General features: G+C 41.0%; 1 protein-coding gene across 3 annotated transcripts in view; it reads left to right on the forward strand.

The window, feature by feature from the left end:
• The window catches only part of LOC134169626 (contactin-4), a 341,881-nt gene that overhangs the window by 201,763 nt on the left and 114,323 nt on the right, over positions 1 to 25,795 (forward strand). For all 3 annotated transcript variants that reach the window (XM_062630366.1, XM_062630364.1, XM_062630365.1), the window contains 2 exons: positions 8,691 to 8,817; positions 9,901 to 10,076. In XM_062630366.1, the coding sequence (XP_062486350.1) occupies positions 8,691 to 8,817; positions 9,901 to 10,076 (303 nt within the window). The remainder of the gene's footprint in view (positions 1 to 8,690; positions 8,818 to 9,900; positions 10,077 to 25,795) is intronic.

Here is a 25,795-nt window from a genome sequence, read left to right on the forward strand (position 1 = left end):
GCCCGTGGCAGGGGGGTTAGAACTAGATGATCTTAAGGTCCTTTCCAACCCTAACTATTCTATGATTCTATGATCAGATGTGAATATAAAGACTTTTAGTAGTCTAGGATGCTAGCAACAGCTTTCTGAAAGAATTTAACAGATTCAGATCTCTTACTAGGCAAAAGCCATTCTCAACCTGAATTGTAGTCTTTGCCTATTGCATCCAGCACTTGTTTTCAACAGGGATGGAAAAAAAAAAACAGCCCAGTATCAATTTCTAGCTACAAGATACAGATGCAGCCAGAATTCATAGATCGTGGCAGCAGTCCTCATGTTTAGGCTTTGCCTGTGCTTTCCTGAGGGGTTACAAACAGCTCTGGAAGCCACCACTGCTGGTGGCACAGGGCTATGGAAATCTGAGGCCATAATTCATCAGGCATGGGATGTGGCTGCTACCCCCACTGTGGCCATCACCTGCATGCGTGGTGATGGATGAGGATAATGGATTGAGGCAAGGTGTCTCAAAGCTGCTCTTCAGTGGTTAAAATTAGTGCCGTGAATGGAGTACACCATGATCTGCAATTGTGTCTCCCTTAAGAACCAATTTCTTTGTCACTGACTGACCTCCTCAGTTGAAAGTGTCATGTATTGAGTTGAAAGAATTAAAAAACATGTAAACAATTAAACAGATTAAACACAAGTATTTCATCTAAGGCTCCATGTAATCCAGTCATTGGAGATGTTCTGAACTCAATTCTTAAATATACAGTATTTAAAAGCAGATTGGCAAAATGATATTTGCAGTGGCAAGTAAGTGTCATTTTCACGATGTTCAGCTGCAGCTGAAGTACATAGCAGGGAGCTGCATGTAAATGAGCACAGCCCATGCAGGTGATGTCCATCATACCTGTCATTTCACTTCCATTCACAGAGGAAGTAATAGCCCCAGTGTTTGGTCGCTATGAATGTGTTCATTTTGTCTCCATGTACACTCATGAAACAAGAAGAACATGAGCTAATGTGAGAGTATGACTATTTTTTCTCTTGTAACCAGTAGATTTGACAAATTAAGTACTGACACAATACATTGTTATAACAATGGTCATAGGGGAGAATGAAAAAGAAAACTGAGGAAAATTTATCCAACTGAAGAGGCAAGTCGTGTTTTGACCAGGGGTCAGTTCAGGAACGTGCTAAAGGCATTCTGGCAGGTGGATTTCTGGTCACAGCTCAAATCCATGAGAGCTGCATGTGCACAACAACAACAAAGATAATTTGAGCTGTCTGCATCCCATAGTTAAGTGTAGAGGAGCAAGCAGTTTAATGTAGGTTTTTAGATAATTCAGGTTTAGAGTTCTTATTCCTAGGGACAGAACAGGTTTGAACACATTCAAAATAGATGTGTTATGCAGCAGCTTTTGAGAAGCCAGTGAAACTGTGGTATTTTTCATCTCAAAAGCGGAATGTGTGTCTTTGTTACTTCAAGAAGAAAAATGTGCCCTTGTTTATTTATTTATTACTGCTCAATGGAAGCAGTAGATGTATTGTGCTAGGTAAGGGCAGAATTTTAATTTCCTGTCATAATCGTGTGTTTCTGGGGTTGTATATATAACTCTGCTGAATTATTTCCTCAGGGCTAGAGCTTAACTTATAAGACATCAGAACAAGCTTGATTATTACTTAAGTATTTAAAAGTATCTTTCAAAAATATCTCTTTGGTCATTTTTACTATTTCAGCACTGGAGGTCAACAAATAACCTGATCATTAATAAATAGGAGGCCAGTTCTGTGTTACCTTTTGTATCTGATCTTTTGGCAGAAGACCTGCAGATGCCCCAGTGCTGTTCTATTGCATTACTGTTATTATTACTGTTGTTACTGTCTCATAATTATTCATAGCTCTACTGTGGGCTGTATCATCCTTAATGGAGCAATGCAAGTTTATCTGTTTATCTTCCTGGTGTTGGCTGTGATGACTCAGGAAGAAGGCACTTGGAGAAGAAACTTGTGATTTTCTGCAGTAATGGAGAAATGTGCTTTTATCATACACTGAAGAGAACATCTGTGGTGATAATCATGCTGTTGACTTACTAAGAGAACACAAATAACGTCCTATTAAATAAGGTTTTTGTTGTAGGACAAGTCACTCATTACGCTGCATTGGGAACTGCCTCCTCCTGGCTGTCTAGACTTAGTAAATGAGGCACAGGGAAAACTTGCTGCTTTTGCATGTGTGTGGATCAGGTAGCAAGACTTTATTTGAAAAGTGCTAACTTGCTGGCATCTCCTATAATTAATCATGTGGCATTTAAGTAGGTGAAATTACAGTACTGCTGTGGTGCAGGCAGGCAGGCTGGATGAGAGGTTTCACAGCTGAGCTCCCCGAGCTGGAGCCTGACCTGCGGTTGGCATTTGCACATTTGCAGCAGGACCCCGGGCAGAGGTGGCTGGTGGGCTGGCTCCTGACCTCTCCTGAGCTGCTGGACCCCGGGCTTCCCTCAGAGGTCAGAGCACGCTTGCATTGAGGTGAATGTGTTTGACCCTGCCTTTAATTCAAACTGCTCCAGATACTTGGGTCACCCATAAATAGTGTTGTCAGATCATTACGTTTCCATTTCAAATTCTGGAGCGCTCCCATGCCAGCATTTATAACAGTGAAGATTTATTTCTTCCTGTGTTCTGGATGCTCATGATTGCATTACAGTCTCTGAGGAGTGTCTGACACTCCTTTTGAACTCAGCCATCAGATACCTGCCTCTCAGATGCCACCTGTCAAGCATGGATTCCCACTTTGAGTGCGCTTGTACTTGGTACAGCAGCGATCTGGGAAATAAGATCATGTCAGAAAAGAGCTGACAGTGGGAGGAACTGGCTTGTGGTCCCTGTTGGAGACCTGTAGGGTGCTCCAAAGCAAGCCCAATCCTGCACCCTGGTGCTGCAAGCAGTCAGGAGAGAGGTGGTGGCTCTCTTACTCATCCAGCTTCTTGCCTCATAAGCAAGCCTGCAGGGAAGGTTGTGAATGCTCCATCCCTGGCAGTGTTCAAGACCAGGTTGGACGAGCCTTGGGTGATATGATTTAGCGTAAGATGTCCCTGCCCACACCAGGGGGGTTGGAACTAGATGATCTTAAGGTCCTTTCCAACCCTAACTATTCTATGATTCTAAACAGGATCGCTGGGTGGTTTTTTTGCTCCCATGGCTCAGAGTATTACCGTGGGACTGCAGAAAGTGCATCTTATGCAGTGATGGGGTGATGATGAGAAGGAGGGGGGAAAGTCTTATCATTTGCTTCAGCTTTGCTGAAAGTATCTGATTGTTGTTGTTCCATTCTCTTTATTATTCTTGAATATTTTTCTTTCTTAAAGATGTGGGCCAGCCGTGGTGCAGTGGTAGGCAGGAACTGTTAGCAGCCCAATGGTGGAGGCAGGCTGGTGATCATCTCCAGAGATGCAGAGCTATGAGGCCCTTCCCTTAAAAATAACACTTCATACATGACTTTTTTGATCTCCTTTTTTTTTAAATACATTTTTTGTTTCTTTTCAATGGGAAACACCTTTAGGAGGTCTTGTTCATTGAGAAGTCTACAGAATTATTAAGAGTGGAGCTTCCTGGTGTAAAAATTTCTTTCTTGTAATTTCAAAGCTGTGAGCACCATTGTGCAGTTGATGTTAACAGAAGTGATAGGCAAAGAATAAAGAGCAAGCCATCCAATTTAGTCTTTTCCTGCTCAGAAGGATGTGACACAGCTGACTAACCTTGAAGAGCAGGCTGTTGTGTTAATCACCGATGCCCTTGAGCTGTCCTATCCATTTCACTTCTCAGTTTCCTGAAGAGTTGCTCTTCCCAAGGTGCAGTTATGTCTTGAAGAAATACCGACTGTAGCACTGTAGGAAGCGTACATAGCAGAAACCAATTCCCTCAGCAGCAAACAGGGAAAGGATTTTTAGCATTTATACGGGATATACTCCGAGAATTCTCTCTTCAGTTTAGTTATTATCTTTCCCTACAGTGTGGAATATTCAATTAAACCTTCTCTCAAATTGGCCATAACTTTCAATGAGAATTAAAGCAGTTCTATTTAGGTAACGATATCTGTCACCAGGCTTAATGTTTGGAGAGAATAGGAATGGTTTCACCTGTTCATGTGAATTAACCTCAGCTGGCATTCACATTTCAGTTCTCAAAAGCACAGAAAGATAAGCACTTAGCATCTTACTGGATGTACTGGCACTCAGGTTTAGGGTAGTGGAGGGGCACAGAAAATATACCCTTCATTTGGAATGTATTTAAATTAATCTGGCCTTTTTTTAATGTATTTTGTGAATCACTTGGGGGGGAAATATATTTCAGCAGAAGCTAGGTTAGCAGAATGTTCTTCTAAATTATCTATCATATTCTGTCCAATAGCATATGGGCATACATCTTGTACTGTATTTAAAAATGTCTTATTTTATCATGAAGTCTACTGAAATTTCCTATATCCTGCATCTTGCTGAAAGAAATACACTTCCCTCAAAGGAGGCAGAAGCAGAACAGTAGTACATTTGTTTCATCTGACAGGGAGGAAAAAAAAAAATGCTTTTTGGTAACCAATCTTGTTTGCAACTTGTCTTAAGCTGAGGGCAGCTCAGTGTTCATTCTGGGTTAACTCATTTCAGGCTCCAGCAAAAGAAACGTAACTCAGAAAAATAAAATCTGTCACTGGGAGAGTGTCTCAACAGTTAGCTTGTCCGGGAAGATTACTTATTGTATTTTCCCAGGACAGTAACAAATGTGTAAGGAGTAGCACAGGTTATGCAGCAGCTGCTGAATATCATAAAGGGCCAAGCGAGCTAAAATAACTGAGCAGTTTTCATGTGTATATGCATATATGCACTGCTCAATGAAATGACAAAAAAAGAGCCTAGTAAGCGCAACCTGAAAAGAAGGGCAAAGGAAAAGCCTGCTAAGCTCAGGAAATAGCCTCCTTCTAGCATGGTGGGCTTCTGTGGATCTGGAGGCTAGTAGTGTTCCTTAGTTACAAGCTAAAAACGCGTTATGTCACACTGTGATTGAGAGTCCCTGAGCCTGATTGCAATAGAAATGAAGTTACCACTTTTATTAATACAATAACAAAAAAAAATAATTTCAAAGTTCACATTTTTAAGTTCTCTGGATAGCAAAACTTTGCTGCCACAAAACCAGGTACTGCAATAGTGCAAAGGCGTTTCCCTGTGAAGACCCTATACATCTGAGATTCTTTTCTACACAGTAACATAAGTTAGTCAAATTGGACTGTTGATGGGACAGGTGCTTTCAGTTTTCTGTCTGTAAGAATCTAGGCAGCAGTTTGTTTTATTTATTAGTGACTTATTTAGTGTTCCTTGAACCAGATCATCCCCTTGTGTGAGCTACTGTGACTCAGCTCTCCTCATATACTCTGTTAGGATCTGGGCTGCAGTGATTTCAGTCACGTATTAGACTGTAGCAAAAGGACTCTACAGGCTGAAGATTAAATAGTTTGGACTTGCTTATCTTGGTTATACACAGGCAGCAATAAAAGAAAAGAGAAAGGCACCCAAACTAATTCCATCTACCCAATGTTTCAAGGTTTTTCTTCCTCTTCTGTTCCCCTCATATGCTGGCAGCTGTTTTCAGAGCTTCTCCCTTCCTTACCCAGTACCTTTGTCTGGAAAACCAAGTCATAGTTGAACCAGGGCTTCTCTTCTTGCTGGCTAACAGGAAGGGAAAGCATTTTTTCTCCATATAAAAGCTGAATGTTAAACAGTGTCAACAGCAGATGTAATATGTAGAGGGTGGTTTCATTTGATCTTTTGTGAGCTTCTAGTTCAGCTTAGGCAAATTAAGTATTTAGGCTTTTCACCCATTTTTGACTATTTCTGCCTCTGTAGTTCTCTGCCTTTTGTCTGATGTGTTTTCTAAATTCTACCTTGCTCACTAATTAGGCAGATTATAATGTTTCTTGCAAATGTAACTTTCTTTCAAACACTGCATTGCATCACATGGACCAGTTTCATTACACCTTTAAGACCAATGTCTCAACCAGAGACACTACACCATGACAGTCTGGGCCCTGATCCTGCAGCTAAGTGATGCCCTGGACATATGGGGACATATTTGGACCCTTAGATTTGTTTGTGCATGTGTTTCCTGACTCAGTTAGGTGAGCTATCTACTTCTTAATGCAAGGTGTATTTTCTTATGATGGGAGGAAGACCAAGAATCTGATCTCTAGTGTGATGTGATATAAATTGACACACTATAATTGAAATAACAGCAAATGACACTGTAGTGTGAGTTGAGTCCTTTGTGGGGTGTGAGGCAGATGATGCAGCTGATATCACACATACCTGAGTCAGCATGGCTCATTGACTGAATGATCCAGGATGGTCAGCGTGTGCCTAACCCAGCACAGTCAAGATCCTTGCCTATGGGAGTTGAAGCAGCTCACAGCCAGGACCTGAGCACCAGGCCAGCTTCTATATTTTACAGTTAGAAGAGTGGATAAATTAAAATGTACTTTAATTCTCTTGTTTTCAAACTCATTGATATAGCAATCAGAGCTATAATCTTTATGGGCCAGATTATAATATTCTTTCTAACAGTGAATGAGACTAAGTGAAGCAGCCCGGGTCTTGGAAACGACTCAGGATATCATAATCTAGCCCTGTATGCTTTATGGTTATTATTATCTTTTTCTGCTAGCAACAGTAAGTTGCACACAGGTATAATTTTAAAGCTAGAGAATATGTGAAATGTGTCTTGAATAGATGAGGCTCAGCCAGATATTGTTAACATATAATTAAAAATAAAGATAAATACAACTGATATGACCATATGCTTAGTGCATTCTCTTTTGTGGCAATGCCTCAGGGAGGAGCCATGAGGGAGAGGTTGCTCCGTTATAATCTTCTGACGAAGCCTCTCTGAAATCCTTCTGTGGAGACCACAGAATTTTCTCCCAAGAGTACAGAGCTATTGTTCTTTTCCATAATAAATCCAGCTGTTTTGCCAGTGTCAGAAGATATGAGGGCTATTCGCATTCTCACCCTCCTTCCATCAGAAAGATGCATTGTCTTCTGCTCAATCCTTTTTCTTTGTTGTTTTTGTGTACATCCCATTATCTTTGTATTTTATATATTCATTCTTCTCTGGCCTCCTGTACCCACAAATTTCCTGCATATCCCTCAAGTTGGACTCCTGGCAGCCAATTAGACAGCAGCATGGCTGCCCTGGCCAGCGTGCCATCTGTGCTTCTACCCGTGTGAGTGTCTGCTCTGGGCAGCAAGGGAACTGTGGTACCAGCAACAGCACCATGATGGCCTGCAAGATTGCCCTTTGCCAGCTGGTACTCTGCAAGGACAGAAGTATGCTGTAAAGATGATAGGACAGAACATGATCAGAAAGAGTTCAAAAAATGCTAAAACAAAACTCCTTTCATTCACCTGGAAGCCTTTCTGACTGGCAGCAGTTTCACTGCATTCTTCCATGCATTGTACCTAGGGAAGGCAGCTAGACATTGACACCAATGAGCAGAAAAGTCTCAGTGAAAGCAAGATAGCTGATTTTTTTCAGGGAAGAAAACTTGGTTCCCTTTATGTTCTGAGCAGTTACTGTGAAAATGAAAGTGTAATAGAGACAGGATGGAGAGCAGTGAATTTACATTGTAGCTTTTTTGTGGGTGGTTTGAGGAATATTGGTTTATTTCATGAAGTCTTGTACTCTAACCGCAGAAAATCTGTACCTTGGGACCGTTCCTGATAAGGTTTGAAAAAGGATAAGAAAAAGGATAAATTGATCAGATAACAATTGCAAATGTTTGATGTGAAAGAAAAGAAGATATGAAGGAATTAATAACACAAAATATTAAAATGTATTTGTAAAGTAAAAAACATAAGGCCATACAAGGACAGCTCCTATAAGTAGTCCGCAGTTCTAGATTGCTGTTAAATGACTACTGAACTCTTTGAAGGTCATGTCAGGTTGTTTCACCAAAACGTTTTCACTCTTCTACCTATATTTAGTGTGAGTTTTTAATGGCCTGAAGTGCACAAGTGTGTAATGTGCCTGTTGGTGCAGTTCGTACCGGGCACTCGGGACCTTCATTCATGGAGATCATGGCAAGACGCAGGGCCTGGTACCTGCGACATCCCTGTGGCATCACAGTTGGGAAAGGGAAGAAAGTGGAACAGGGTTTACACGGCCATGGGTCCCCTTTGAGGGGCTCATGCTCAGTTACACGGTTTCAGTCCAGAGTGCCAGCACCAGTTGTAATGGAGGGAATTGCTGGGGGCTGTAAATGCTGGGGAAACTCTGGCTCATGTTACTGCATAGCTGTATTTAATAATGTGGAGTTCCTTAGTTTACAGTGAAAAGATTTCAATTCTTAAAGGTGAAAATAAGCATTCTGATTTGAAGTGAGCTTTGCTATGGCAATAGAATCATGCTATTCATTCCATTCATTTGAACTCTAGGTAACATTTTGGTCTGTGCTCTATTTAGTGCACAGACATATTTGAGAATGTTGGCTCCACATGATGTTCTGTGGCTTTTTGGGGAAAAAAAAATAATATGGCTGTTATAAAATAAAGTGTTGTTATCACATCTTTTCTGGGGTGAATGATACATGGCCTCTGTTTTGTATTTTAAAACTAGGTACATGAAGATTCCATTCAGTATATGACACATTTTTCCTCTGTTCAATGCAGATGACAATACACTGCATGGGCCAGTTTTCCTTCAGGAGCCCAACAGCATGATCTTCCCCTTGGATTCAGAGGAAAAGAAAGTGAAGCTGAGCTGCGAAGTAAAAGGAAATCCCAGGCCAACCATTGGGTTTGTTGAATGTTTAACTATTATTTGGCAGGATCTCCATGCTTACAGCAGTAACGCCCGAGAATCATTCTCCTGTGTGTATCATGCACTATAACTCGGTGATGCCCCTGGAGCCTACGACAGTGCTGATAACAAAAAGAAAAGGCATCAGGAAATCACTGCATATTGCAGAGCAATTGCAAATTTTGAATAGGAGTTCAAAAAAGTTATGAAGGGATTATAAATAGTCTTGGCTCCCAGCTTAACCATCCTTCTCCATAAACATGGACAAAGCTCGTAATTGCTTTCAGCCTTAGTAACTGTGTTGGAATCCTTAGAAAAAAGATGCTATACTGCTACTGTGGTGCTGCTGCTGTAAATCATTTTGGCTGCTGGGGTTTTTTTCCTTCTGCACATTTCTCTTTTTCTTTTTTTTCCACCAAAGTAAATGCCAATTGAAACAGATTAGAGTCATTAGACCTCAGCCAACATACTGTCTTCTGACACAACCTACTATTTAATGCAATAAACTCTGTTGATTCACAGGTACAAGCATGCTCCAGTTGTTCCTCTGTACATTCTGAGAAAGAGAGCTGCTCTGCAGCTGTGGTGCCCTTGTATGCTCTGTGGAGGGCTGGTAGGGATGAGGGTCGTTGTAATAGGGGCAACATGGTGCTGGAATTCGTCAGTGCCCCAGTTTGTGACAGCATCTACTGTTGAGTGAATTCTCTGAAATTCAAAAGCAAACAGCCAGCAAGTTGGTAGAGTTAAAAAAACAACTCAGTGGACACGAATGGTTTAAAGATTCTGTTCCTAGGACTTCCCCTTGCAAAATGATTAATTCCAAGGAGCAGCAGCACTAGCAACTGCAAAAACATTAATCATCTCAGAGGCTGAAATATGTGTCAAGGATATTGCTCTTTCAGTTAAATACTGGATTATTTGAATACTGTGCAGGATATTTGCTTTTTCATGCCTTATTTTTTGTATTTAATAAGTAGTCAAAGATGTTTTAAATCTATATTTACTTCATGTTGTATTTTCAAATACCAAAGAGTATCCGTTAATGTTAGCAGAATATGACTTTGGCGTTTTGTGCTGTAGGTGGAAGTTAAATGGAACCAGTATTGACACTGGTATGGATTACCGCTACAGTGTGGTGGAAGGCAACCTGTTGATCAATAATCCCAATAAAACCCAAGATACTGGAACATACCAGTGTGTAGCAACAAACCCGTTTGGAACAATCGTCAGCAGAGAAGCAAAGCTTCAGTTTGCTTGTAAGTAAGAACGCGGCCTCTGTTTCTGCAGTGTGCTGGAAACATGGAGAGAGCAATAACTCCTTTCCTAACCCTTTTAAATGCATTAATATGTATTCTCTGAGCTGTTCATGGCTTAGAGGAAACATCTGGATTTAGACAGGAAATGTGAATGAGAAATAGCTGCCTTGGTTTATGATGATTTAGATAAAATTATAAGTGGCATGCAAGGTGAAATCTTTTATTTCTTGAAAAAGAGGCCACCTTGGAAAATATGTGGCAAATGGGATTTCACTATTGATTTTTCTTTCATTGGAGAATTAAATCTTAAAAATATTTGAAGGATCATACTCTTTGTAAGGAATAAATTCACAATAACAGTTTCCACAAGTTCTACATTTCGCTACTTGGGTACAAGTACTTTCAGGTATGGGTGATATTTTGTAAATCTGTGTGTAAAAGGGAAAACAGCCTGCTTTATACATATTTTGGGTTAAATCAGAGTTGCAGCTTCTTGTCAAAAGCTAAGGATAACAAAAGACACAGGTCTTGATTAGCATTATATGAATTAGCATTATATGAAATTATGTAAAGCCATTTCAAGTTAGAAGATAAAGTCACTAAGAGTGGGCAGATGATAGCACAGGACCACGAGTCATCTTTTTTCTCATGTAGTTGTGAAGGCAGAGAATAGATACATGGGTTTATTCATCCATCATCTGTGTGATTTCTCTGTGCCATTGCCCTGGGAGGACTGTACATAGCAGCTTAGTAATTACAGCAGGACCTGCTATGAAACATCCTTACGTGTACGTGCAGGAGTTCACGGCAGTCTGTTCCCAGACGTGAAGCTATCAGTAATGGTGAGCTGGGCTTTCAGTAGAGTTTAATGAAAGATGCTTTTGACTGACTGGTGAGCGAAGCTGATGTGCTCCAGCTACAAAAATGAAAAGGTAAAAATGCCAATAAACAGGTTCATACAATATAGAGAGATGAGTAATGGGAAATACTACTGTGAGTAAAGTCAAGTCGTCTGTCTCCCTGTGTAGTTCACAATATATTATCCTTTTGCTTATGACCTGCTTGTGGTTTTCCATGACTAAAGGTGTGTTTTTGCTCTGGATGGGTAATGAACAGCTTCCTACAGACCAGTCTCATCACTTCAGGTTTCAGTATGACAAGGTGATTGCTTCATAAATACTGCGCTGGTCTGCTTCTCTGGAGACCATGTGTCTCACAGCACTCTGTCTTACAGATTGCGGCCTTCTGCTAGCTAGCACAGTGAGCCTGGGAAGCGTTGTTACTCAGAGCAGAGCACTTCAACTCCCCATTGGCTGGAGTTGTACTGTTTGCTGAAGTAAATAATTTAAGAACAAGCTGGGTACCCAGGTCGCAGCTTTTCATACTCTGGTCCCGAGCCTCAAAGTTCAGGATGTGGGACTAGGAGGGAGGATCCTGATGCTGGAAAGTGCGGCATCCGCAGACTACTTGAGTAGTGAAATGCATCAATGTCCTAGCTTGTTTAAAGCCTTAGGTGCTTATTAATCAAGAGCTTGCAAACACAGAGAATTCTGCAAAAGAGTAAGAAACCTTTCACATTTTGTCTTTGCTTCAGATACAGAGTGTTTATTAAATTCTGATCAATTTATCTATCTTGATCAATGATATATGTGGCCAAAGCCTTTAAAGTTTTGTAGGTGGCTTGACTGTTTCATAGTTCAGAAGTTTGAATTCAAAGCCAAAGCTTGTTCTTTTCCAGTTAAAGTAATTATGGGGAACTTGAATAAATTTATTATTTTAATTCCTAAAATTTATTTTTAAGATTGATAAAACAGCATAATGGGATTAGAAACATTTAGATTAAATAAAAAGAAATAACGTTTATGAAGGTAGGCTCTGTGCTTTCACAAAGCAGTAGGTCATTTTTTCTTATATAATGAAAGGGATTGCAACCAGAATTAGCTGATTTATGAAATACACAGAGCAGTTTAAGCTTATTACAAAAGCTCTGCCTCTAAGAACCAATAAAAATGGGCATCCATATTAGTAATGTGTAGTTTTCAGCCTTAGCATCTGAGATGCGTGGATGCAGTAGCATGGCTTAATATAACTACATGCCTTTCTGTGGTTTTATTCCAAATGTGATCATTTTTGCATGGCCTTCTGTAGGTTCTGCATGGAATTACCTAAAACTCTGTTTGGGGCGGACTTGTTGTAGCTACTGGAGCTCTCTCTTAAACCTTTTTGTTCTCAGATTCTTCCCTTTTATCGAGTTATTTCCCTTTAGTTTACACCCTTGTAGCACCTAGATTGACCATGAAGTCTCTGACCCAGGTCTAGCACTTCAGCTTGCTCTCTTATGCTCCACTGTGTCACATATTATGATTTAACTGTGGAAAGCCATATGATTAGAGACTCAGGATGGTACCACTTAACTGTCCGTAGCTTCCCCCTTCATCCAAGCAATTTCATATTTTCCATCCTGGTTGTGTGTTGTGTGACTTTTGTGTTCTCTCATATTTATTTCTGAGGAAAGTTATGCTGGGTCTGTTGAGACTAATGTCTGGGGTTTGGAGCTACCTTTCTCTCCTCTTGAGAGTTAAATTGTGAACCTTGGGGTATCGGTAAAATATGGTCGTTCATTCTTCAAGGGCAGTATTATTCTTCTCTAGCATTTTCACTGAAGATTAAACTGTGATCTAGCTATTTAACCTTCTGTGGACGTCAGAAAAGGTCAGCGATTTAATCCTTTAAATATGTATTTAGGTTACAAACTCATTATGTTAAAAGTGCTAGTATTTTCCCCCAATACTTGCTTTGTGATATGTCACATTTCAAATTTATTCTTTTTTTCTCTTTCTCTTGCCTCTTTTGTTTCTTTTTTTTTTTTCCCCAATGGTAGTTGTCTCTGAAATTGAACATATTTTCATAAAGTGAGGAATCTGCTGTGCCGCAGTTACAGAATATGGATTAATGTTACCCTAAACCCTGTGCTTAAAGCAGTACAGGCTTTCAGAAAATAAAAAAAAAAAGCTTTAAACTCCTGAGTATGGATTCTAATAATGGCTTTTCCGAAATGATATACGAAAACACAGCTGAACTAGATTAAATTATGTGCTTTTTATTTTAGGGGATGGGGCTTAGCTTGACAATTTTATTCACTGTACTGTAGTTTCTGTTCGGAAATAACGCTGAAATCAATAAGAAGTTATGCCTGGAAAGGAGTGCAGCTCTGATGAGGCAGTTTAGAGACGTACCCACCCATTCAGACATCATTAAAGGTGTTTACTGTGGCCAGGATCCTGCTTCAATTTAAGTCGAAGATAAAACTTGTATTGATTTTTAGTGGCACCAGAGTTGGACCATACCCCTCAGGAAATGATGAACTTGCAAGTTGTTCCGCCTGCTCAGCCCCGTTTTCTTTTCAGCATGACTGGGAGGTGCTGAGCAGCAGTTGGCCATGGGTAGGAAAGCAGTACAGCTCCTTGTGTAGAGGTACGCTGTGAGCAGGATGCGGTTTTAATGAGTGTCCTTGCCAAATTATTTCTACTGACTATGAGATCATTTACAGAATGGAACATTAGTGCACACACGTGCTGGAAGTTGCACTTGTACTGAACACCTCCACAGACATAAAACCACATGAAGTCCTGGGAAAGGCTGCAAGAGTTTGTCTGTCCCCACTGCAAGGTGGCATCGATGCCCTTCCCTACAGAAGCTCGCTAGCCTCTTCTGCAAAACTCTTGCAGACCCTTCTTGGGAGTATATATTTGGAGAACTATGCATTAAGATTTAGTTTCAGCTATTTTGGTGGCCTTTGCTAGTCCTGATCTTACTTGCTAGCACCTACTGCTGATCATCCAGAGTATGCTTGCACTCCATATCCTGTGCAGGTAATGATCCAAGGGCTTTCAGACCTGTTTCTCCCCCTTAAACTGCTGAGTGTGCTACAAGTCCAAAGGATTGTGTTTTGAGAAGGTGAGCCAGGCATCTTTTCACCAGAAATGCCTTTGTAGAAGCCTCCAAGCTATTGCCATGTGAGGGTGCATGTGGAGAGTGCCAGCTTCCACATGATTTGTGACTCTTGTCTTTGGATTTGCTCTGGTTTAACCAAAGGTTTGTCAAACAGAAAGGGGCCAGATAGTCAAAACTGGTCAAAATGAGCAACACTTCTGGAATTGGGTTCAGGGGAAATAGGGCTAAATAAAGATTTCCCTTCTGTTTGTAATTCTTTGCTAAGTGATGTCCAGAACTTTACTTTTATGGTCACGTTGATGTGATGGAATAAGTGAGACATGGCTTGCCCCAGCAAAGAGAATAGCAATTACTGTCTTACGTTTCAGTTGATTTGTGAGCGCCTGTAGAATAGCGTCTCTAATCACAGAATCACAGAATGTTTTGAGTTGGAAGGGACCTTAAAGACCGTCCACTTCCAACCCCCTGCCACAGGAGCGGAGGGGATACCTCCTAAACCAGGTTGGTCAAAGCCCCATCCAGTGACTTGAATGAAAGATTAACTGGATATATGTAACTTTGAAGGGACTACATTTGATATTTGTTCTACCTTGCTGAGGCCACAGTTTGTTTTCTACCATCAAAGCTTTGAAACCAGACATCCTGCATGGCTCCAGGAGCAGTGCACTGAGTCACTCTGTCCACCCCTGTGCCCTCACCCCCACCCCAGGGGTCTGCAGACTGTGTCTGCTCAATTGCCACCTCTGCCTGCAGCAGCTAATGCATCCCCAGGACAGGGCCAAGGCTCTACTCTGCTTTCCTGGCGTATGATCTTTGTCTTCTCCTGTGGAACCATCCCCAATACTGGTAGATGAAATATCCTTTCCCTGCTGTGATAACTAGACTCAATTTGGCCCTAAATTCCTCAGCACGATTTACAGTTTAACCTGAAAATACACAAAGACAGTGCTACCTGCAGTAATACTGGCTTCAAAGTGAGCCCTCAGCAGAGCAAGCAAGTAGTCATGCAGTAGCTGTTGCCTTTCTCATCAGTACCGTTGTTTGTCACACGCTGCTGATTGTGAAATGAGTATCCAAAGAGGAAAATCAAGTTCAAATTGGTGCAGATTTCCAGTCATATCATTGTTTTGCCCCCTGTTGTTATAAAAACTGTGTGATAGTGATGCCTGTGAAAGATGAGCTCTTAGAGAAATGGGGTCTGTTTTTCAGGGGATTTTAGCAGTTTTCACATTGTCACACCCCTGCATGGAGATGATGGTTGGTGTCCTTCCTCCTGCTACACGCAGAGACACTTCTGTGAAATCTATGCCTTTCCAACCAGTAGCAATTTTTCTGTGAAGGAGTTTCCTTCGAATCATGTCCATTCTAATGCTATGGGTATTTTCTGCAGTTGGCAAAAAACAATATTGAGGTGTCCAGGGGGCTGAGGTACCAGTTTTTAGAACAGAAATGAGGCACCAGGACAGGGGATGATGGGTGTGAAGGGAGGCGATCTCGGGGGATGCTGGAGCAGCAGCAAAGCATTGTTGTACTGCACTGGGGAGCCTGGGGCTGCAGGCAGGTGGGATTAAATGAAAGGGGGAAAGGTCTCCTCCTCCTCCAGACAGCCCCGGTCAAGTGAAATAGCTGGTTTTGTGTATGGAATTTAGCCTGAACTGTTTCACTCTATTTGAAGGTTAAACCATGCCTGGAGGTCAGGTTTGGAGGTGGGCTTCTTTCCACTGCTAACCAGAACAGCAGCCTCAGGCTTACCTTTAGTACATTTTCCATTGTCTTATTCATTTATAGAAACTCTTAACTCTCTTCTGTGGTACCGTGAACATACTCCTAACTGCAGGGAATCACACTATTGTTTCTGAAAACTCTTTCCCCTACACTTTAATAAAGAAAGTTGTTTTATAGATGTGTTTCTGCAAAAATAATTGTTACACATGAATTAGCAGCTAGGACTTAGCACTGTGCAATGCAAATGGTAGCAGAAAATACAGTAATAATGTGGTTGCAATGAGAATACTTTGGGGCTTTGACCTACCATCCCAAAATAATTTCACCACGATGGTAGAAAAAGAAAATTACTCCCAACATAATACTAAAAAGGATTTTCTTCAATATTCCCATTGCTGGAATGATTCTTGTTATATCTTGCACCCAAGCAAATCCTGTAATTTTTGCTATTAGTTGCTAAGAAACAAATTATAATTGCTGCTCACATTCTTTACTGTTTTACTCTCTTATTGCCCTGATGTGCATTCATTTTCTTTTTGGAGATTAAATGATCAATGGAGTAATTCTTTCAAGAACAATTAATAATGAAAACATTTTCAGAGAACCACCAGAGTATGTGCCTCGCCTGGCCTAAACAAACAAGCGCAACAACAGTCGCATTGATTGATCAGTGAAGCGGTGCACTGCCGCTCGGCTGAATGAGGCATTCGGCATGCGAACTGAATCACTTCCGCAGTGATTACTAATGTCTCAGTGTTGAGAAAAGATGATGTGTTTTAAACCTCCTGGCCGTTAAGGAGACAGAGGGTTTGGGTTGGCTTTTTCAGGAGCTGGGCTGCAGCTGGGATGATGCGTGTGTGCAGCACTGGTTGCCTGTGCGCATCCTCTTTGGGAAGTTTCTTTGTTCAAGGTCTGTCTGCTTGTGAAGGGCAGAAACCCACTTCAGCACGTTTTTCTAGCTCCCTGTTCTGGATTTCTGTGAGAGCACTTGCCAAAAGACCCTATGGGGTAGATATGTGGGGCTGTGAGTTTTCAGCATCCACTAAGATGGGGGGAGCACCCCTGCCTGCCTGCACCCACCACCACAGGATGTGCATGCCTGTGCTCCAAGACTGGTTTGCAGCCCAATATTGAAATACTGTGCTCAGCTATTTCTTGCTCAGGATTCCTTTCTACTTTTTCAGAGCCTTAACTTCAAATCTTCAGCTCGTCCCACAGGTTAATTCACTTTTTCCTGGCATTTTTGTTGGTGTGCTTCCTCCCCAGTGTTTGGTGACAATTCACTTCCAGACAAGAACTGGAGTTTGCTTTTACCCAAGCCTGTAAATCTGCCTTAAATAATCTAGTTTTCTTACTTTTTCTTACATCTTCAGGAATTGGTTTTCTTACCATGGCCTGGTTTCCCTCACGTACCCCAACATCTCTTTTGCTGTCTCCTTTTTTCCTCTTTGAAGCCTTTCAAAGCCTCTGCACATCCAGGCCAGACAGGGGGCTTCAGGGCTTCATTGTGGTGCAAAGGAGCAGTTCTGTGGCATCAGCAAGTGACACCATGCTGCAGAGGGTCTGCAGTTGCTTCCTTTGGCTGACCTTCCTATTTCAGTTTCCAGAGACACGAACAAAGCTCATTATAGTATTTCCCAGATAAACAGGACCCATCCTAAATCCTGGGTCCAGTAAATAATCTGTTTTGGTACAGATTCTCTGTTAAGAGGGTTTTCCTAAACTTTTCATTCTTCCTAAAGGAACAGTTGTTTTGTAGCTCCTGAAACTCTGCAAATAAAGCATTATTTTGGAGCTTGCATGTGCACTTCTGCCCACTGCCAAAGGCCCATCTTCCCAGGTTTCCCTTCTCCCACCAGAATGGCTGGGGCATGGTAGCCATCCCTGTTTTTATCCATGCACCGTAATACACATGGAGCTGTCAAGTCACAGCTCATGAGAGCAGGGCATAAACCGCTTGTGGTGCCCCTGTTTCTCCATAGTTATAATGTTGTTTTTCTGGGCCATCTGATAAGATTTGGGCTAATTATGACAAATCGGGCTTAAGAGTGTTGCTTCCTGTATGCATATAGAGTCCCTGCTTCCTCTTCCAATGCCCTTTAAAGGAAAAATATCATTTATGTAAATAAAAGCCCTGCTGATCTTACCCAAATCCAGATACTTCTGCCACTTGGGCCCCAGGACTGGGTTGATGACGTACAGGGGGTGTTCTTCACAAAGGAGCAAGCAAATTTATTTAAGTCTTTCTTCATGCATGTATTTCCCAATGTTTCTTTCCTTTGCTGAACTCTTAACCCAGCTGTGCAAAGTGCAGACGGTGACATTAGAGAATCAGCTCCCAACCTCTGCACCTTTGCCGCACAGTCTCCAATGAGTGGAAAACTAGGCTAAGCCTCACATAAGCTCTTTTTCTCTCTTTTTTTTTTTCTTTTGATGAATAGGACCAACAGGGAGCATGTAGCAGAGTATAGATATATAACCTACTTCCATCAGTGATAGAAGGACCCTTAACTTACAACAGAAACACAATATTTATACCTGCTTTGTTTCCACCCAAGGGTTATAAATAAGATGAATATATTATTACTTAAAGTAGTGACAGGGCATTTGTAAATAATCAGTGTACTTGCTCTCAAAGCTAGTTATCTTGTGAGCCTGCAAGTGTTATTTAGGGAAGTGAAGTGTATTTCAGTTTATATCATGCAGAAATAGTGCTGCTGAGAGTGGGGAGCATTGCACAGGGAGGTGTCAGAGGGCTGTGGCCAGGAGCTGTGAGAGCTGCTGCCAGCGCCTCTGGGCATCGCTCCACAATTAGCTTAAGATCACAGGTCTGTCGCAGTGCCATGATTTCCCTTGTGCTGTAGAAATTTAGGGCACAGCAAGGCACTGCCTTGACAGTTATTCCTGTCTCTCCCCGTATTTATTGATTGTGCATTTACTATGTAAAATAACATCTATTCAAATTGTATATATTTATATCTAGGGGCTGAATTTTAAGAACTAAATGTAGATGTAGGTGTTTGTTTAAAATGAATGCTTAAATTGACCCATTTAGGCCCAGTGTGCCAAGGTCCACTGATGTAAGCTTTCCTTGCAAAAAGTTCTGCTGTTATGTAAAATTCTTTCTAGTCTTGAGAGAACTATCTTTGTGCTAAATCATGTCATGGTGCTGTGGAAAAGTCTGACTCCACCTTGAAGGAAATGAGAGATTTCTTGTTTTCTCTGATGTTCTGAATGAAGCAGTAAGTATTCAGGTTCTGAGCCCAAGTATTTGGGACAATTTCACTTTGAAGTGGAGTAGATCTCTCTGCATTTAAGATCTTCTGACCTTAGGCTTAATCAGTCACTTTGACATCTCACCTGCTAACTTAATACCACCCTTCTTTTTGTATGCTCAGTGTATAGTTAATAAAGAAAACGGTGTAAAGCTCCCACAGTAAGCTAAGGAGAGAGCAAGACTTTGTCTTTTTTTCCCTACTTTCCCGTGGCTTTGTGCAGGATCTGCTACTGTGCTACTTATCAGCAAAAATTTCCTGTTCTTTCTCATTCTTGAAGCATTTACAACTTGCCTGTGTTACCAGCAAGGTAGTTCCCGCTGGTGGCCTGTTTGGCTGCTTACCCCTAGGTTATTAGAGAATCAATGCACATCATTTGACATTTCTTCCACTACTGGAAGGCTAAATGTGAAAATTAATATAGTAGTGTACTATGAATATTAGTGTGCCCTTAGTAATAGTATTAATCCTCTGAATGTAACTAAACTTACTGAATATTTTTCTGAGCATATTTTCTTAAACCTGAGGATAGGAACAGTTGAATAGCTGTATAGATGGTATTGGAATTTCAGGTTGGCACAACTTCAGAATGTAGCCCAGCTACCTTCATTGAGTACAGTCTTACTTCTGTAAATCACTGATGTCCAGCTGGCTTATTCTGATGAAAGCTAGAATGGCACATAAATAAGAGAGGAAAATTAACTGCAAATTTAAATTACTATTTTGACAATAAATTAAATAGCCTGAAAAAGTAGATGCCAATATAAAGCAGTATACACAAGAGTGCAGTGACCCTTCAGGGAGCTCGGTTATTCAGTGAATTTAAGCCCTGCTTTCTTGAAAAGACAAAATGGGATATGATGGACAGCAAACTTGTAAATTTAAAAGAAATCTTTCCCTTGACTTATGGATAATTATTAGCGTTCATAAGGTTCTTTCCTTCAAATGATAATATATTGAACATTTTTATTAGCAATCCTGTAGATACTCTTGCCTTCAGTATAGTCAGCAGAAGTCAGAGTTGCAGTGTGCTATATCCCCACCCATGATTTGACATACACATCCATTGTCGCCACTCTTTTATCATACAGGAGTTAATTTGGGGCATCATTTTCTACAGCTAGTAGTCTCACCTGCTCACTGTCTCCATTACAGGCGTTAGGGGTAGGTCAGGTCTGTGAACCATTGCTTTCTGCTGTCCGGGCAATCCACATAAACACCTGTGGGCACAACTAAGGCTTCCTTTGGTCCAGGTTCTTTCCCATAACAGAACTTTCCAAACATCTTCCAAAAACTGACCCTAGAGTGGCACAAACATCTGAAGAGCCATAAAATTATGTTTTTGTAATATGTTGTATTCACTTTTCCTGGTCTTTTGGATCCAGCGGATAGAGAATAGGACAAGGAATCTCAATTAGTAGGATGCTTCTTGTAACACCTCCCCTTTTTGCTCTAAATCCCCTGGTCTGTCAAATGAAATTATGCTATTTACCTAGTTTGAAGAAATAATTATTATCCTTAGGTTGATCTTTACTGATTCTGTATCAGTGCAAATCACTATTGTCTTAAAATGTGTGGAAAATAACAGTTACATGCCCCCCTGGTCAAGTGTAGACTATACCCAAAGGCCAGAGACGGGCTCTGTCTTTGTAAGAAAAGGTCTTTTCCTATTGATGGAATGCAAGGCCAATGCAGAACAATTTTATCTTAGTGGCTCCTGCTTCATTGTTTTATTTTTTCATTCCTGTTTTCCTTCTTGGAATTAGAACCAGGGAGTCAGTATTGGCATGCAAAGACAGCAGAGCTTTAAATATGTTTGTCAAAAGTTGTCCCATGTTATTTTTCCTGTCTGCAACAAACGTGACTGCCATTTCATAATTCATTAGACATGAGAGATGAACAGAATGAAGAACTATCTCCTCTCTAGGAGACGCTGCCTAGCATCATAATGTGCATTTCCACAGGCAAGCTGAACTACTGGATATACTCTGAGGATCAGGATCTCTGTAGGGTCTTTTTCGTTTGTGTTTCTATCAAGTAAAGGGAAATTTTTCTTTGAAATTTGTCGCTGAGTGATCTTTTGTCACATTATTTTACATTATTTGGGGCCTGAATTTGCATTCATTTACCTGCACAAAGTAAGAAGGTGCAGCAGAGCATGCTCCAGTGGGGCACACATGGGGTGCCTGTGGTGTTAATGCTCAGCTATGAAGTGAGAGGGGGCTGTGCAGTATTTTCTTCCCCCAACAGAAGTACTGCTTCCTGGCTATTGGAAAATCATCTGTGCTGGGAGAAAGCGTAAGAATAATTCACTGTTTTGCTAGGAAAATATAAAAACTTCTGAGAGTGAAATAACTTTGTTCAAAGTCAACCCAAGGGGAAATGTCTGCCCAGCTTTTCCAGATTAAAGTAATAAAATAAAATTTTCTGAGTCCTCAGCATTTCGACTGGCACAGAAGGGTTGCTTTGAAACAAACGTTTGAAATATTTCCTATAGAAGGAAGGTAAACGGGCAGCTTTTATAAAGTGGAACATAAAAAGAGATCATCATCAACTTTCGTTTTCTGGAAACATCATAGAAAAGAATGATTTGGCTTTGGAGGAGACCAGTGGGTGCCTTGCAGACACTGCTAAGAGTCTCTGTTCTCCCATAAGATGAGTGCCATGGAGGAAGGCAAAAAAGCACTTGGGGCTGCCTTATTGCCTATTTGGAAGCAAGGTTCAAATCCCTGTGAGGTGCTGAGGACACAATGTGGCAGGCAGAGCCATCCTGATGACGACAAGCAGCTCATGCTTGGTGTGAGGGAGGAAGGAGAAAGCAGCCCAAGCACAGCATGAGGATCTGTGGCTCCTGTTAGCTGTGTGTTGGCCAGTGGGATTGGTAACGCTCAAGGAAAAGCAGTTGAAGTCCAGAAGACAAGGCAAAAGCCTAAGGAGGAATTTTAGCTATGTGGGTAGGCAAATCAGCCTGTCTTTGGTTGATGGTGGTCAGAAACACTTGGGAAGATTTAAACAGTCTCAGTTTGAGAACCCAGGCAGAGACATCAAAATCCAAGATGACACATAGATAAGAGACAGAGTGAGGGGGAGAGCTTGCGAGGAGAACGGTATCTTGGCTCACGTTCCAGCACACCAACTTCCCCTTTCCTAATCCATGTGTGTCCGTTTGAAGCTCACTGCTGGCTCAGGTGGGAGTAGCTGCGAGCCCTTCTTCCTGGATGGGAGGCAGTTTGCCTCCTCTGAGAATGCCTGGTTTGCCTTCAAACCTTTGACTCCTCCAGGTATGCATCTCTTCCCCATTGCATAGTTAAGTTGAGCCTTCAGAGCAAACCCCACTGTGAAAATCCCCACAGCAAAGGCTCATCTGAGAATTTTTGTGTCTTGAAGCAGGATAGCAGTTTCTGTGCAGGAAAGATCAGGGAAAGGGGAAAGATCTAGAAGTCCAAACCGGACATAGCCACTTGGTAAAGCTGCACAGGCAGTACCTTGTTTCAAGTCCAAGAAAAAATATTTTCCTGGGGGGGGGGGGGGGGGGGGGGGGGAGAGGGGAATGGCAAGATGTTTACCTCTAAAACATGTTTTTCAGTGAAGTAGAAATCCCAGTGAAATTTCTGTTCTAAAGGTCAAATGAGAAAGCTTTCATGTCCAAACTTGTAAACTGTTTCTCAAATCAGTGACTCTTAAAAATTATTCATTAGAACACCAGCTTTTAAACTAGAATCCTATTAAGCTCTTTATCAAAGGTGGTTTTATTCCAAACTGCACAGCCCATGGTTTAGTCTTGACACAACAGCAAGGACATGGGCAGAAGAACTTAATCTTTGTGTATTTGTGAGAGGGATGACATAAAACCCTGCTTTTAAAAAGTCAGGCATAGGTTTTATAGAGACAGTGTTTAGAGATGTTAGAGCCATAAATATTAGGAGGCAAATCTTATCAAGTCTTTTGAAGCAAAAAGCTTTAATGCTTTTGTGGGTGCTAGTCATCAGTTAAAGTGCTTTCAGCCTGCTTTCATACAGGCGGGCTATGATTTCTTCAAACCAGTGTCCTCTAAAATCTGAGACTGATTGAGATGCACGACAATCCCATCTTCAAGACTGTTTTATGGGCCAAATCAGCATAGTTTATAGTATACAGTCAATGAGGTCATATTATTCCGTAGGCAATGATGCAAATGACTTCTGTCTCCATCTGGTTGTGTATTTTGTCCAGGATAGGAAAGAATGCTCTGTTTTATGTGGAAAGTTATGGAAATGTGATGAAAACAATTTGGAAGATGGCATACAAGCCATCTCTTGGTAGAAGGTTCTTTATTCAGTCTGAACAACGAATATTTGGCCAATCCTGGTGAGGTTTTTTTTGTTGAACAAGATGCCATTGCCAACCTATTCAGATTCAGGTCATGTGGTCTTTAATAATAAAAAATAAATTAAAAAATCCCGTTGACTTTGGTTCAAGGACTGAATGTGACCTTAAACATCACTCTAAATTTTAGATTGCAGGGATCATCTTAAAATTATAAAAGGGGTATTAGAAGGGAAACCCCATTATGCTCCGTAAATCTCTTTAAGTCATGCCTGAAAATTGACTTTAGGTTCCTTGGCTGTATCTGTGTACCTAATTGGATTGTGCATTTCACATATATGAAAAGGTAATTACCCCTTTACCTAAATCATTACTTCACTTTCTATTGTATGGGTGCTCTGAATTTCATTTAATGTACCTAGTAAAGGTGGTGTTTTGTCCACTACAGAATACTCAAAATTGCCAGTGAACATTTCTAGTTTTCTGATTTGACAGTTCTTAAATTATGGGATTCATTTCTGACCAGTCAACTTATCAGATGAATTTGTAATCATTCAAGGTTTTTTTATCCAAAGTACAACCAAGTCTCAAGGGTGAAATACCATACCAAACACCCAGGCTAATAGAACTCCTTATAAGCTGATCCAAGGATTTGTTGATAATCTAGCTGAAGGATTAGTAACCTAATCAAAGACTTGGGTTTTGTACAGTTACAATGATACCAAGGCTAAAGTGCATAGTAACTTTACACTTGCAGTGATGCACACAGGCTAGAACACGTGGGTGTCCTCCACCCTTTTCTTTTCCTGTGCTCCTCCTGGATGTAAGCTGGGTTGTGTCACCCTTCCCAGGAGGAGGCAGTTACAACCCCTTACTGCCTCGGAGGTGCTTTGTTAGGAGAGCATGATGAGGTGGGGGGGAGCCTGGGGTGTCTTTCCCCTGGCTGGGACTGACTTGATATTTTTATGTATTTGCTACTACTGCTGTACTACCTGCTTTTTCTTCATTCATTTCTATTTCTATTACATCTGAGATTTACCATATGTGTTTTGTATATGTAGTGTTCCTGCTCATGGTTCACTCTGTTCCAGCCAACCAACTTTTGCTCAGTCCTGGGTTGTGTTCCTTTTGTGAGGAGGACCTGCAGAATTCTACCCTTAGCCATCTATTTCCATCCTGTGGCTGCACCAGCAAGACCTCTGCACTTACCTTGTAGTTGTGTTCTTGGGATCCCGTGTTACAATTGCTTGGTTTTCCTTCAAGCATATACATCCTCTGTCACTCTGTAGGAATAATGATCCATTTAAGATACAGATAGACATATAAATATACAGGTATTATGCTTTGGTAGCTACTTGCAATCAACTCAGTAAAGCAGTATCACTGATGTGTTATCAGATTTGCTTTACAAAAGTCTCTAGAGATAGACTTTAAGTAAAATATAGCAGCGTAAAAGCCACTAACTTTTTTTTTCCCTCTAAGCCTGAATATTAGCCCTGTTTTCTTTTGGTAATGAAAATTCAGTGATGCATAAAGAAGTGATTGATGTATGTATGGTTTTTATAGAATATAGTAGAAGGAGAAATAGTTTCATATGAGTTAAACAAGATTAATATGTAAAAACAGCAGTGACACTGCTTTTCTAATCGTTAGGAAAAAAAACCCAACCTTAAATGTAGTGACAAAGGGTTTACTAAGGCTGTATGAGTTTTTGACAGTGTGCCATTCAAGGCAATGTACAGCAGTGCTTTCTTCTACATGATATAGTCACATAAATTGGCTTTCCAAAAGACACACAGACAACTGTCACCAACAACTTGAATCATTTACTATTCATGTAATTTTCTATAGTATTTTTGGCTTTGTTTAATAGTTCTAAAATAGCCCTTTTGCATAGAGAGTCCTCTCTTAATTTCAGAACCAGTGTAATTACGAAAGCATTTTGGTTTCTAAAAATATGCCACTCATTAAAAAAAATAAAGGCAAACCATGGAAACCCTCTTGCAAACAAAGGCAGGCAAAACAGAGCTTAGCTTTCATTGAAAGTAGGGATCTCTTTGTCAAATCATTGATGACCTGAGACATGCAGCCTCCCGAGGGAAGCCTTGTGGTTTCGGTCTGGTTTCCAGGGCATGGTGGAAACCAGCAGCTGAGTTATTTCCGTGTTGCAGCCAACAATGCGAACCAAGGGGGCCTCGTGTACATGCACCATAACCACTCTGCTTGGGTAGAGGTCTTAACAACAGAAGGGTCAGTGAAGCTGAATACAAATTGGGTATAAATACAAAAAGCAGAGGTCAAATATTGTACTGCCCTCACCAGTGGGAACTTGCAGCAAAGTGAGCTGATACGATCTTGTTTGCTTGCTCATGTTTCAATGTAATCTGTGAAATGTTTCTTCAAAAGAACAAACTTTGATGTCCAGTACTTATTTAGTGGTCACTTAGAAAAAGGATTACC

The sequence above is a fragment of the Pezoporus occidentalis genome, unplaced genomic scaffold (genome assembly GCF_034315485.1).
Source record: "Pezoporus occidentalis ecotype Australia unplaced genomic scaffold, CSIRO_AGI_Poc_V1 ctg35, whole genome shotgun sequence".
Lineage (NCBI taxonomy): Eukaryota > Metazoa > Chordata > Aves > Psittaciformes > Psittacidae > Pezoporus > Pezoporus occidentalis.